Genomic DNA, 13,467 nt, shown 5'->3' on the forward strand with positions numbered 1-13,467 from the left:
TAAACTAGTGTATATTATGCTAAACCAGTTTCAAAACAATTGTAGTCATGTTGGAAAACTATATAGATAAATGAAAATTACTCAATTCCAGCGCAAACAAATCTGGAAAGTCAACAATTTTGCGGCATAATTATAAACTTAATGATGAGTTTTCAGTACCTGTAAGTACGACTTCAAAAACATTACTGTTTTTTCAAAATTTGAATGGCCTAAAAGACAGGGAACCACTCTGAAAAGTTTTAATGATCWTGTGTCTTCAAACCAGGTATTGCCAATTGTGGTTTTCTTCAGTACAGTCATGTCTGTGCTTTACCATGTTGGATTCATGCAGTGGCTTATTGGAAAGGTATGCATTTTTGCCAGTTGGGTACTCATTTGGCTAGTGTGGGAAAGTTTCTAGACACATACAGAGGAACTGTAGCCTGGAAACAGTTGCAGRTGATACCATTGCAAAATCTTAAATGATGTGATACAGCACACTTTTCCTCTCTCAGTCTGGTTTCATTGCTTATGTCATATTAATTGTTAGATTTGCCTGAATAGCATTAGTGTTCCTCAGATGCCATACTTGCTTAAATATTCTTTTCTGCCTGGCCTTCTCTCAGCCCTCAAAATGCAGGATGGAGATTGAATGACAGGCAGTGGATTTCTGCTTTCTGCAGTAGCAATTGCCTATACCTTCCTGTCTCAGGTACCCTGATAAGATCGAAGCAGGTTCCTCACCTCATTCTATTAAGTGTTAATTTCTGCTTCTACATCTATTGCTAGTGTCTACTAAGATAATATCAAGCCTACTTTCTGTCCCCTCTTTCCAATAAACCTGTCAAAAAGATCTTCCTCTATGGTAGTAGTTAAACCTTATTTGAAGGTTTTCTTAAATTTGAAGGTATTCTTAAATGAAAAGTACTTTGCCCCTTACATTCGCAGAATTGTTATATAAGCACCATGAAGTTCACATAGCTGACATCAGAGTGCTAAAGTTGCAGTGAATCATTTTTTAGCCTTAATCTAAGTTTCACATTTTTTCCCTTCATATGATACAAGTCTCTTTGGACAAAAACATAAGTAATAAGAATGCATCAAAATATCTGTTGTGTTCAATTTAGTTTAACATTTTTGTTCCCAGAGGGAGCCTTGAATACTCTCAGTTCTGTTAAATTATTCCTCTTCTGTCTTATTTTAGCCTGTAACAATTACATGAGTGTGCAATACCTTGAAGCTGAAATCATTAAATCAGGAAATATTGTAACATGTCTCTGAACTCTTAGATTGATATGATTAACTCGAGAACAGAATGGAAGAGGCAGACTGAATTTTTGTTTATTTTTTTAAAACCATTTTAGGTTGGTTGGGTAATGCACATTTTCATGGGGACAACTCCTGTTGAGTCTCTGGTAGCTGCAGGTAACATCTTTGTGGGACAGGTGAGTTGGAGCACAGAAAAACATACTAACACAATATTACAGACTACAAGGAAATAATGCTTCTCACTGAGCATTTGTGTATTAAAAAAATAATCTTTTATAAAGCTAGGATTCCACTAGAGCAAGCCTGATGGTTGATTTTCAAAACTCTAGTATGTTTATATGTTGGCAGTGATGCACAATGGAGTGGATTTGGGAAGCCGAAATGCTTTCCCAACAGAAGGTCAAACATAAATGTAGGTGATAGGTTCCCTACCAGACTACTCCAAGGCTGAAGAAATGAGGGTTCTTTTTCAATTGAAAAGTCAAGTGGTGTGAAAAGATGGCACGCAAAGCAGGCAGGGGCAGGAGAGAGAGACAATGCAGAAAACTGAGCTCCAGGGATAGCAGTACAAGGCCTTATCCACAGAGTGGTCAGCATCTAGCAGACCACTTTAATGGGAAATGCATTAAATCCACACTTACAAAGTCTGCTCCAAGCTTAGAAGTAATGCAGAAAGATCACCAACTAGACACTAAGCCAAATTAACATGATATTTAGCAGTGATACATGACCACATCACACTGTTTCAAGATTTAGAGTAGCACCTCTGCATGACACTACCATCAGGATGTGCTAACACATGTGCCAAAGGGGCACGTTTCACTTGACTGACAGTCCTATCTGTAGCTCAGACCTGTGGCTGTCCCTAAGTCACTCAAATTTGGAATAGAGTTTCTTGGCAACTTCATTGTGTCTTTCAGGGAGAGAGCAAACCAGCCAGAACTGTCTTCAGACATTCTTGGAATAAAAAAGCCTCAATTAAAATTAAAATTAAAATTGGAATGAAAAAAGCCTCTATTAAACTTTGAGTCCCTGTTAGCACTAGATACAACTAGTGAAAGTGTGATGCAGACRCTCATTTTTCTGCACTGTTAACAAAAAAAAAAAACCCCAACTATGGACTTTTATTAGAGATTTCTTAATTTGGTGCTTGTCTTTCAATTCCAGACAGAGTCTCCTCTCCTGGTACGGCCCTACTTACCATAYGTCACCAAATCTGAACTCCATGCAGTCATGACAGCAGGATTCTCAACTATTGCTGGAAGTGTCTTAGGGGCATATATTTCTTTTGGGGTAAGACAGGAGAACTGGAAAATGCATGGTTTATCTGAAATCTTCTAAGTATGAAGCCCAGCTAAAATGCTTGAAACTATCGCTCAGTCATTCCCACTGTTTATTTTCTTCATCTCTGAAGGAATTAACCACAAAAATCCCATGTCTTCTGATAGCTCTTTCTCTACCTTATGAGCAATATGATCTTTTAATGACATCCCRTAGAAAAATAATCCAAACAACTAACAAATATAATTGCTTTCCACCATGTTTGTGCATTATACAGTTAYCACAGTGTATTTTCTATCTCCTGGAATTCTAGGTTTCCTCCTCCCACCTACTGACTGCTTCTGTCATGTCAGCACCAGCATCATTAGCTGCCTCCAAATTATTCTGGCCTGAAACTGAAAAGCCTTTGATAACTCTGAGGAATGGCCTACAAATGGCAAAAAGGCAAGCTGTTCTATTTACTGTTTATTTAATACTGCTGCAAAAAATGAGATATGGAAAAATAACTCTTCACATATATATTTTAAGGGGACTACATAGGAGGTGTGTGAGCAATCAGTTGCAGACTAATATACTGCAAATGGTTGATTTTAGATGAGTGTGCCCAGTTGCAATCTAACATATGCCAAGGACCTGGGCCAAACTGTAAACTCTCCAAAGAAAGAGGGAAATGCCTGCCTGAGGTGACCTGCCAGGAGGCTTTCCCATTAGTAATGTTGCTGTYTTTTTCCTGTAATGAATCTGCAAATGTAAACATGTAAAAGCAAAGGCAGAGCCATTAACAACAGAAGCAAACTTGTTGCCCATCTACAGGGAGACTTCTCTGGAGAATGATAGACAAAGCAATAAGTCTTATAAGGAGCTGTTCCTAAATGGCCCAGGCATTTCTGCAAGGGCTGCATGGAAGGAGAGCAGTGATCTCTCCCTAATTCTAACAGTGCTSCAGTGTTGAGACTTGACCTTTACCTTGCCATCTAAATGTATCAGAATTCATCCTCAGGGCACCACAAGCATACACTTCAGGTGTCTGCCATGGGGACTGACTGGAAAAGCCAACTTTACCTCATCATTCCTCTTCATTATTTTCTCTGAGTGAACAGCTTCAATACTCCACTTCTAATCAAGTGCGTGTACTTTTTAGTTCTGTTATTTTTGAATTTTAAAATGTTCACRCTCTGGTTTTCTCTTCATTGGCAAAGTGAATCGAAGAACCTGCTGGAAGCAGCCAGTCAGGGTGCGTCTACCTCCATCAGACTGGTAGCAAAYATCGCCGTGAATCTGATCTCCTTCCTTGCCCTGCTGAGCTTCMTTGACTCAGCCCTTTCTTGGCTGGGCAGCTTGTTTGACTATCCACAGTTGAGCTTTGAGGTATRGTCTCCCAGTTCTTCATGCAGCTTACATACATGCATAATTTGTCTTCCACAAATTTAAGTGCTTGGTTTATTTGTAGTTATTTTTGTTCTTGCTGTTTTGTGTTTTAATGTGATCCAAACCCATATTTTATTTGAATGTTCTGAAAAATTTCTGAGCAGTCAAATTTCTGCCATGTAAGTGTTTCTGTATCTGTTAGTCCACGTATAGTTTTCCTGTGTGGTGTTATTGCTAGCCTTCAGAGTAAGTTTACACAGAGTATGCTACCATCTGCCTCCTGATGTGTCAGGGCAGCAGATCTGTCAGTTACACACTTGGCAAGCTATTAACATCTCCTTCAGCTCAGCATTAAAGTGGCTTTATTTCCAGAGACTCCCATCAAATCGTTAATCCTCACTAGGTTCACTTAGCTGGGGACAGTGCAGCAAARCTGGACTTGTCTGAAGCCAGACTTATTTAAAACCACTTCATTCTCAGGACAATTACAATGTAAAACTGTACCCAGATCACTCAGTTGAGCAAATGGGTTTCAAACAGAACTTCTGCTTGCACCTAGGTCCATATATCATTTTTGAGCCAATGTAACCACCTTGTTTCAAGGTTTGGGGCTTTTTGTTATGCAAGACCCAAATAAAAGCACTGTGTGAAACCTGGATATAAGTTGTGTTAAAGGTGCTACAGAAGTGAACAGACATTCATAACTGATGTGTCTTCAGCAATGCTAAGTTAATACTCTGTAGAGCTTTCACAGATACCCCACTGCACCCAAGACATCCACAGCTGAGGAAAGGCAAAAGTGTGCATGCTTCAGGCACACTCATGCAAGGGCTGGTATTTTAATAACTGCTGGGTGGTGTAAGATTTGGACAGATAGATAGTCCACAAGAAATTGAGACACATGGACTGGCACCATGCATGCAGCCATCCTTCCCTTGGGGGTGAAACTAAGCAGAGAAACCAGCCAGGAATAGTAATAATAGCAAAGACCTCAGTTACATTCCCTAAGGACAATCTGATCGAACCTTTTCATGGCTGGAGCTATTTCCTCTCTTAAAAATAAGCCATACTGTGATATGGGATTTCTTCTTAAATTTGAATGAAACTTATAATACCAGGAAAAAATAGGTTCAGCTGTAATTGTGCCAGATGCACAGCTTGCATGCAGAGACAACTCTTTTGTTTACACCAGTTGAAGTCCAATAACTTGGTAATTAAGCATGTTCATTAACACATTTGATTTAATCAGCAGAAGAATTAGTCTTCTCAGTCATCTTATCAACTCTTATAGTTCAATCTTCCTTCTTTTCTTCTAACAACATACCTAATTAGAAGCCATTATTGAGGGAGGGAAAGGCACAGGAAACTTTATTTGATTTTAGATATAAAATTAGGGACATACAAAAAAATGTTGTTATATATAGAATCTGTTTTTTAAAATCTGTGTTTTCAAAATTACTGAAGCATGCCTTACTATTAAAACTCTCCCAGAAGTGGAGAGAAAAGGGCAGCAAAAATTCAAAGCTGATTTTCCTCTGCTGAAATAAACCATCCTTATTTTAAGTTTAAAAAAACTTACTGTATGTCATTGTTCTTTGGCCAACTGTATCTTTTGACCTGCTCTGTCTTTTACATTCTGCAGAACATTTGTGCTCATGTCTTCATGCCATTCTCCTTCATGATGGGAGTAGATTGGGAAGACAGTTTTATTGTTGCTGGACTACTAGGTTACAAAACTTTCTTCAATGAATTTTTGGCTTATGAGCGCCTTTCAAAACTGATTCAAAACCGAGAAAAGGGTGGAAGCATGTACATTAATGGTGTGAAACAGTATATGACAGTAAGTAGTATTTTCTGTTCTACAGATTTATTTGATGTGATACTTCAGTGTTGAAACTCAACTTATTTTTTAATGCAAACATAAAATGGTTGCATATTACTCTTAAGTGTGTCTTTGAGTGACAGAGTTCAATTATGAAAGTGCAGCATTGCTCTGTGAGGCTGCCATGATTGTATTTATCCTAGCTATTTTGAACAAACTTTGAAACATAAGGGCACAATTTTGGGCTTAAGACAGAGGCTGTCCTCAAGGCAAGTTTCTTCCTACCTGATTCTTAGCTAGCACCTCCCTATGAGCTACTTTCCCAAGAAAATCCCAAGGAAGAGCTTGAGTATCCTCCTGCCCTCAGAGGTTTGTCTGAGCAYTAAAGAGGCTTCCATCAAACTCCAGCAAATGGCACTACTGGCACACCTTTGCTGTAGGCTGCTGTTCCCTCTGTAGAGGGCAGTAATAAAAGACATGTATTACATGGCATACACCTSCCTGGTCACACATATTCCAACCAGGCTGTCTCAGTTGAGATTTCCAGCCTTGTTCCACCTCTCATTCACAGACTAGCCAACAGACATGTAACTCATGCTACAGCGTGAGGAAGGCAGTGCTAAGGGCATCCTAGAGGGGTGCAGGGGGCCAAAGGTCATGCARTGATCAAAGCTGACCTTTGCAGACGCCACTTCTCCACCATCTGGCATTCACATGCACAGCACATGCTGAATTCATCCTGAGCATAGGCAACGAAAACTTTACACCTGCATCATACCCAATTTTACACCTGCATTGGTACTTCATCCTCAAATTGAGACAAATTGTCACTGTGGAGAAACATAACTAGAAAGTGTTTTGTACAGCTCTTACTTGCTTGTTTGGATCAGTTGGGATGCTGTGGATACTTCATATGTTAAAAAAGAAGACTACATTCTTGACCACTTGCATTCCTGACTAACAGAACATATTTCACATGTGGAGATACAAAGCCAGATGGCCTGATCAAATATGCGCACCCTTGCCTGAGCATCCATTACCAGTGTTCCTGAAATTCCTGGCAGTAGAATCCTGGGCTACAATGATCTTTGATGTGACCTGCTATAGCTGTGCTTTCTTCTACTTTGTGAATGTAACRCTGAATTCCTACATGAGTGAATAAAGTTTTTTTAGCCTGGAATTCAGGCTTAAAGCACAGTTTCTATGAACTCTGTTTCACCTTGTTTTTCTCTTTTTTTCCCCCCATAAGATGTCATATGGAACATTCACATTCACTTTTAGTCCTATAAAGAGCTGTATTAGCCTCCACAGTGAAAAGCTCTGAGATACATAAACAGTTTTGATTCATAATACTGGTAAAAATTGGCTGGTAACCATTATAATTACAGTTCAGGTGAGGGTGTGCTTGGCCTCCATTTTTAATTTCTCTTCAGCTTCAGAGCTCTCTAATATATCCACACACAGACACTCACTCAGACTGAGCAAACAAGTGTGTTCACCTGAGTCATTAATTACATGGCTTCCTGTTTTCAGAGCTGGGAAAGTGCAAATGAAAGCAGGGAAATCACAGTACACASAGCTTTTTCTAGGAAAGGCTGGTAGAGTGGGTACTTGAAAAACATTTTCCTGCATTTGTGCAGATTGATTTGAACGTATCTACAAATTGATGTTCATAAAAGAGGAATTAAAACAGAGAGACATCGAATAAACAGGAAACCTGCTAGAACACTCACTCATTTTTAACTTGAGCCTAAAACACAGTAAATAGGAATTTAGAGCTGCCAGGAGGACAAAAATCCATTTGCTGAGATATGTTGCCTCCTTTCTCAAAACGCTTGAACTACGTTTGTCTTAGGGTTTGCAAAGTTTGTAGTCTGATTTCACCTAAAGYCATTTTGTGAGGAGTCCCTCTGTGTAGGCAATGCCGGCCTTGTCTCTCCTCTGAGATCCAGGCTTAGCTGGTATTACTCCAGGGAAAAAAGGTGGCAGAAGTCAGTATGGAAATGAGCTGTTAATGGGGATTCCAAAATCATAATGTCCCTCTCCACCTGTTAACACATCAATGTACCCACTTCCTAGGAGACCCATTTGCCTTCTCTGCACGGGGTGGATCATGCACAAAGCAGCTTTGTACATAGAGTCCTCTGCTTCTTCAGGGACAAGGAAGTCAGGGTTGCATACTAAACTGGAAGTTTTAACAGAGTTTTTTAGAGGCATCCAGCTATGAAAAACAAGTTGAGTTATAGCTCTCTGATTCATCTTCCAGAAAACAGCAGCTCAACTGCTACTAGTAAGATATTTTTTTCTTTAATTACTAGTACTCAATCCAACAAGGCACAACAATATACATGAAAAATAAAATCATCAYATGGTTTATGAGTCCTCACATATGCAGTGAGTATAAGTGCCTCTGACTTTCAACAAGAGAATAAGTCTACCATTCTGAAAGACACACCTTGGGCAGAAACCAAGCAAAACAGAGTGATTTTAGTCCTCGAATTTCTGAACCACAGTGCCATGATTTCAGATGTTTATATCACAATGAGCTGTTTCACACCACTCAGAGGATGTGTATTTGCTTTTCAGGTTCGCTCTGAAGTCATCGCCACCTATGCTCTTTGTGGGTTTGCCAACTTTGGCTCCCTGGGACTGGTAATAGGAGCCCTGAGTAAGAACCCCTCTCACAGACAATTTGTTTGTCGAGCAAATCCCAAATAAAGCATGCAAAGGAACAGGCTGTGGGTGAAGCTCAGCAACCTTAGGCCTGAGCAGCTGCTTTGCCCAGGCCTAGCACTCAACCGTGAATGGAGGGGCAACCAGAGGGGGACAGGCTTTTGTGTGGAGGTTCTGGGAGAGGTACTTATGGATAGGGGAGGGAGCCAAGCCCTTCTGACAGCCCTCCCTGCTTAGCCCTCAAGCATGAGCCTGAACTACTGCAACCCACAAGCTTGAGGAGGAGCAAATCATCTCCATAGCATGGAGAAATATGTAGTTGGTTGTTTCTTTTAAAACTTATCACATATATACACTAGGCTTATAGGGAAAGGGAAAAAAAAAACAGTTTTAAGAAAAAAAAGAATTGAAAAACCATCTGAACTCCTTACCAGGCAGCCAGAATTGCTGGCAGCCCTCTTTACTGCGAAGCCCCACTGGGGTCTGCAGTGCCAGCAGTGGGACAGGATAGAGGAGCAAGACCCAGCCATGAGGCTAGGCTCMTTTGAAGGGCACAGTGAGTCAACACTTATCTGCAGACTGCCAAAGCAAAAAGTTATCATTTTGTACACAAGCCACCCTCTTAACGGTGACAACCAACACTGGCAATTGGCCTTCAAATAGCCCACTAAAAATGTCTCATTTTCCTTCCGTGTTTCTCTTAGTTCAAACTGAAGGGTGGGAAATTGCTCTTGTGGGGGCAAAAGCTGACAGGTTCATCTTCCTTATATGTGTTTCAGTTTGACATACCCTTTATTTTTCTTCCTAGCAAGCATAGCTCCCTCAAAAAAGAAGGAAATAGCCGATGGAGCTTTGAGAGCAATGATTGCCGGAACTGCAGCCTGTTTCATGACAGCCTGTGTTGCAGGTACAGTGGTCAAGTTTGGTGTCCTCTGCAGTGACTGACCACCACATGGCAGTGCACCATCACCACAACATATCCAYCTGAGCTGCCCCTGTCACTCAAACCACAAGCATTTTTGGGCTTGGTAGGATTAAAAGTTGATATGAGAAAAGAAGTTCCTGAAAACTAGAATATGAAAAGATGTAAAGATTTTAGTTCTTCCATTATRCTTTTTCTTTTTCTTTTTTTTTTCTTTTTTTGGTGGGTTGTTGTGTTTTTGCTTTGGCAGGAAGGGGTTGTTGGGGTTTYTTTTTGTTTTTTTCTGTGTGCAACACAGGACTCATAAAAAAGCAGGCTATAGATGAGTTACAGTCCCTCCTCCGCACCACTAGATACAGAAATASAGAACTAATTTTGGAAAAAAAAAGAGAAAAGTGGAATACAAGCATGTAAAATAGTAGGAGTGAGCAACTCTAATGTTATATTGAGATTTTGAGTGGATATTATTTTCACAGAGCACTTAGGTTAGTGAAATGGTCCTAAAATGGGACTCCACAACAGATCATTATTTTCAAAATGAGAGAAAATGAGAATGCAACAGCCATTTTAGGGAGTAAATTAAAAATATTGTATTAATTGTACAAAAGACTAATTAATTAATTAACCAGTTACATTTCAATAGGTAAAATTTATCCCCAGTGTTTAATAATCCCATTTCCATCTCTCATTCCTGAGTATGTGATATACAAAATTGTGTTAYGGAGGTTAAGCCACGCATATTTCAACAGTGATCCTGGTACTTCATGTAGCTATAAACACTATGTCTATTTCTACCACAACTTCTTTGTGCTTTTGTGTTCATGATAGCAACAGAAACATGCATGTTTTAAGGATAAACCCACACTGTTTTCTGAGGGCTAYAGAACTTGTACACATGAAATAACATCAGTTATGGTCACAGCTATCCATAATATTTTAATACATGACACTACTCTGCATAACTGAGGAATCAGGAAGATGTACTAAAATGTGTCATTTCAAAATACTGATCTTAAGAATAATATTGTGAACAGCCACTGGGAAAATCTTTCCAAAATAATAGAATCTGCTTTGGAAAGAAAATTGCATTCCACCCACTTCTGCCATGGCAAATGCTTTCCTTATACTCTGGAGAAAGTAAAAAAGCCAAGCAATTTCTGTTTCCCCAGTTAAGAAAAGAACATATTAAAAATGTGTCCRTTTCCACAACACTACATACAGAAGGAGTTATCACTTTCATAWTTTTGTGTCTCCATTACTATAGTGCTCACATTTCTATTTGTAGGAAGTTTTGGAGAACATCTAGAAAAGCAAACTCAMTTTAAAACAAAGTAAAAGGTTCTGTATTAACTTGCACTGCTATAAATGTAGCAAAACTCCATTTTAGTTAAAGGATATGCACTGACCCAGCAGTGAGAAAGGTATTACATCATTATTTTTAGCATCATTAAAAGGTATTAGTATCATCAAAAAAAATAGAAAACAAAAATTATTTAAGTGTAAGAAGTTGCTGTACTTTAAATTTTAAAAGTAAATAAATTGTTGTAGTTGCTCCTTAATTCTTTWAAATGGTTCAGATTCTTCAAAAGTCACACAGTTCAAGGAATTTTGATCTTRTACCTTTACATAGTCACCTCAGGTGGTGATTTTGCGTCAGCCAGGATGGTTCATTTGATCATGCCCCCATGAGTCACATCCCCAAGTCTTATCTTCCTCTTCATTACTCATTAAGAAAATTGTAACTTACTTCACAGGAATGCTGACTGTGCCTGTTCTGGAAGTTCCTTGCCATGTCTTATTAGGAAATGCTTCCAACTTCACAGRTTTCCCTGCCCACAGCACAGAGCTAGTTAAATGCTGCCAACGTCTCTTCACCAGGTATTGAGGAACTTTTTATCCTCTGAGAGTATAATTTAGGAAGTTCATATATTCTCTCAAAACTTTTTTTTTTTAATTTGGCTTATTTTTTTCTTTTTATTTWACTTTTTYTCTCAGACACCTGCTTTCAGAACTTGCATCTTTTAGAGAAACAAGTATTTTATTGTTGTTTCAATGTTTTCCTCTTCTTAGGCATTTTTCTATTGCATGACAAATACATACAGAACCAACAGACAATTCAAAATATCTTTGTTGAAATCTCCTTGTGAAAAGAGAGGCACTGATCTCTCATCTGTGACAACCAATGATGGGACCTGAGGGAATGTCCTGAAGTTGTGTCAGGGGAGGTTTAGGTTGGAAATCAGGAAAAGGTTTTTCACCCAGAGGATTGTGGGGTGCTGGAACAGGTTCCCTAGGGAAGGGGTCACAGCACCAGCGTGACAGAGTTCAAGAGCATTTGGACAGTGCTCTTGAACGCTGAGCACAGGGTGTGACTCTTGGGGTGTCCTATACAGAGCTGGAAATCAGACTTGGTGATCCTTGYGGGTCCCTTCCAGCTCAGCCTATTCTGTGATTCTGTGTGAGCAACCCAAAAGACGAAAGGTAGAATTTTACATAAAGACTTAAGTAGCAYAGCTCATGTTTATCTCAAATGCTAACAAAAATAAATCAAATATTTTGACTAATATAATGTTAACATAGTATTTGAGGAGAGCAATTGCTGAAGGAATGTCAGGATCCTTTCCATCCTTTTCTGTCTTTTAGGGTGACTGAAGATAATAGTTTTGTCATCAGGCCTGTTTACATTGAAATCTTAACTTGCATTTAAAGTTGAAAAGTATTCTGAGATAAATTGTATTTCATAACTCTCTGTCCAAGGCAAAGAAGAAAGAAATACTCATATTAAATAAAGAATATATTCAGATGTATTTAACACTATCTCACAAAGAACCAAAGGTCTATGTATTAAGGTTATGGCAAGAACTTTTCAAATTTGTCCTAATGTACTGCCTTTTTTTTTTCCCTCTAATTTTCACAACTAATTGCTTTAGAAATAAATACTCTTAATTCATCCTTTTTCCTTGCTATTGAAAATAGAAGAACTTACACAGCAAAAATGATCTCTGGGTACATTCAGTCGTTCTTATCTTTTCATTACTCCAACTTTTGCTCATCACACTAATTTTAGCTCTACCAGGTTGCTACAAGGACAAGAACTTGCTCTATTTTCAGCAGAATCAGTGTTGAGCAGATGCTTCAAAATTTGAATAGAGAAGTGAAATAATTTCAGTTRTCTAGGGAGCTATACCATAGGCATGGGGACTTTATACAGAAAACCAGGAGTTAGCCTGATAAAAAGGGAGAACATCTGAATGTGGCACTTGGCTGGTGTTTGGAAAGTCTTCTCTCTGTTTCATTTCTCATGAAAATTTTAACACATCTAAAGTTGCTTTGGAGGAAGTGTATTCCTATGTGCATGTATATATGTAAATATACATACATGGCAGAGGAAAAGAGATTCACATGACAAAATTCTGTGATTCTGTGMGAAGTTCTTTTATCTAATTTCTGCCTTATTTCCTTCCCCAGTACAAGTCATTTGGAGGAGGTCTTTCCTGGAGGAAACTACAGCCTGAGTTCCTGGAAAATGTGTTGCCAAATACTGGGTCAACCTGCTTCTCATTGCACTTAGGTTAAGTTTTAATTTTTTTGAGAGGATAGATCATAAATAAGAACTGTGTTCCTTGGATGAAAGGAAATAAAAAAATTTCCTTTGCCACCATGAGTGTGAATTTCCCTCATACAATCTTTCATCTCATACCAGCCCAATTTCTCTGACTTGACTGGAATTACTCATAAATTAAACTGGGATAGGGGGAAGACACCTCTTGCTGTAGAATTCTTTCATTAAAAATCAGAATAGTAGAACATTTCTAAACCTGATTCCTCTGCTTGCATTTCTACCCTGAAACTGACCAATTTGCCAGATAAAATTGCTGTAGGCACAAAGAAAATCAGATTGAGAAGATTTAGCTGCCACTTAGAGAAAGCTATGAACTAGAAATAATTTTCAGAGTTGCCATCCAYGTCTAATGGTATTTCTACCCTTTTTGATAGCAAAGAAGTGTTTGCTGCRTGAAGAGAAATTACTGTTTTCAGAAATCCGCACATTCTGCAGAGATAACTGTATATATATAGAGATAACTATAATATATTTACTTGTATACAGACATATACATACATATATACCTACCTATATAGCTATAACTATAGC

The 13,467-nt window shown here is 38.7% G+C and overlaps 1 protein-coding gene across 1 annotated transcript in view; it reads left to right on the top strand.

Moving 5' to 3' along the window:
• Nucleotides 1-13,139, top strand: part of SLC28A3 (solute carrier family 28 member 3) — a 38,450-nt gene extending 25,311 nt beyond the window's left edge. The window contains exons 9-18 of the mRNA XM_057370037.1: nt 266-346; nt 1,344-1,424; nt 2,416-2,541; nt 2,843-2,973; nt 3,729-3,897; nt 5,540-5,737; nt 8,306-8,387; nt 9,201-9,299; nt 11,069-11,192; nt 12,783-13,139. Coding sequence (XP_057226020.1) covers nt 266-346; nt 1,344-1,424; nt 2,416-2,541; nt 2,843-2,973; nt 3,729-3,897; nt 5,540-5,737; nt 8,306-8,387; nt 9,201-9,299; nt 11,069-11,192; nt 12,783-12,885 — 1,194 coding nt within the window. The 3' untranslated portion in view covers nt 12,886-13,139. The remainder of the gene's footprint in view (nt 1-265; nt 347-1,343; nt 1,425-2,415; nt 2,542-2,842; nt 2,974-3,728; nt 3,898-5,539; nt 5,738-8,305; nt 8,388-9,200; nt 9,300-11,068; nt 11,193-12,782) is intronic.
• Nucleotides 13,140-13,467: the final 328 nt, after the last annotated feature.

The sequence above is a fragment of the Malurus melanocephalus genome, unplaced genomic scaffold, assembly GCF_030028575.1.
Source record: "Malurus melanocephalus ecotype Western Australia unplaced genomic scaffold, MMel_1.1 scaffold_117, whole genome shotgun sequence".
NCBI lineage: Eukaryota > Metazoa > Chordata > Aves > Passeriformes > Maluridae > Malurus > Malurus melanocephalus.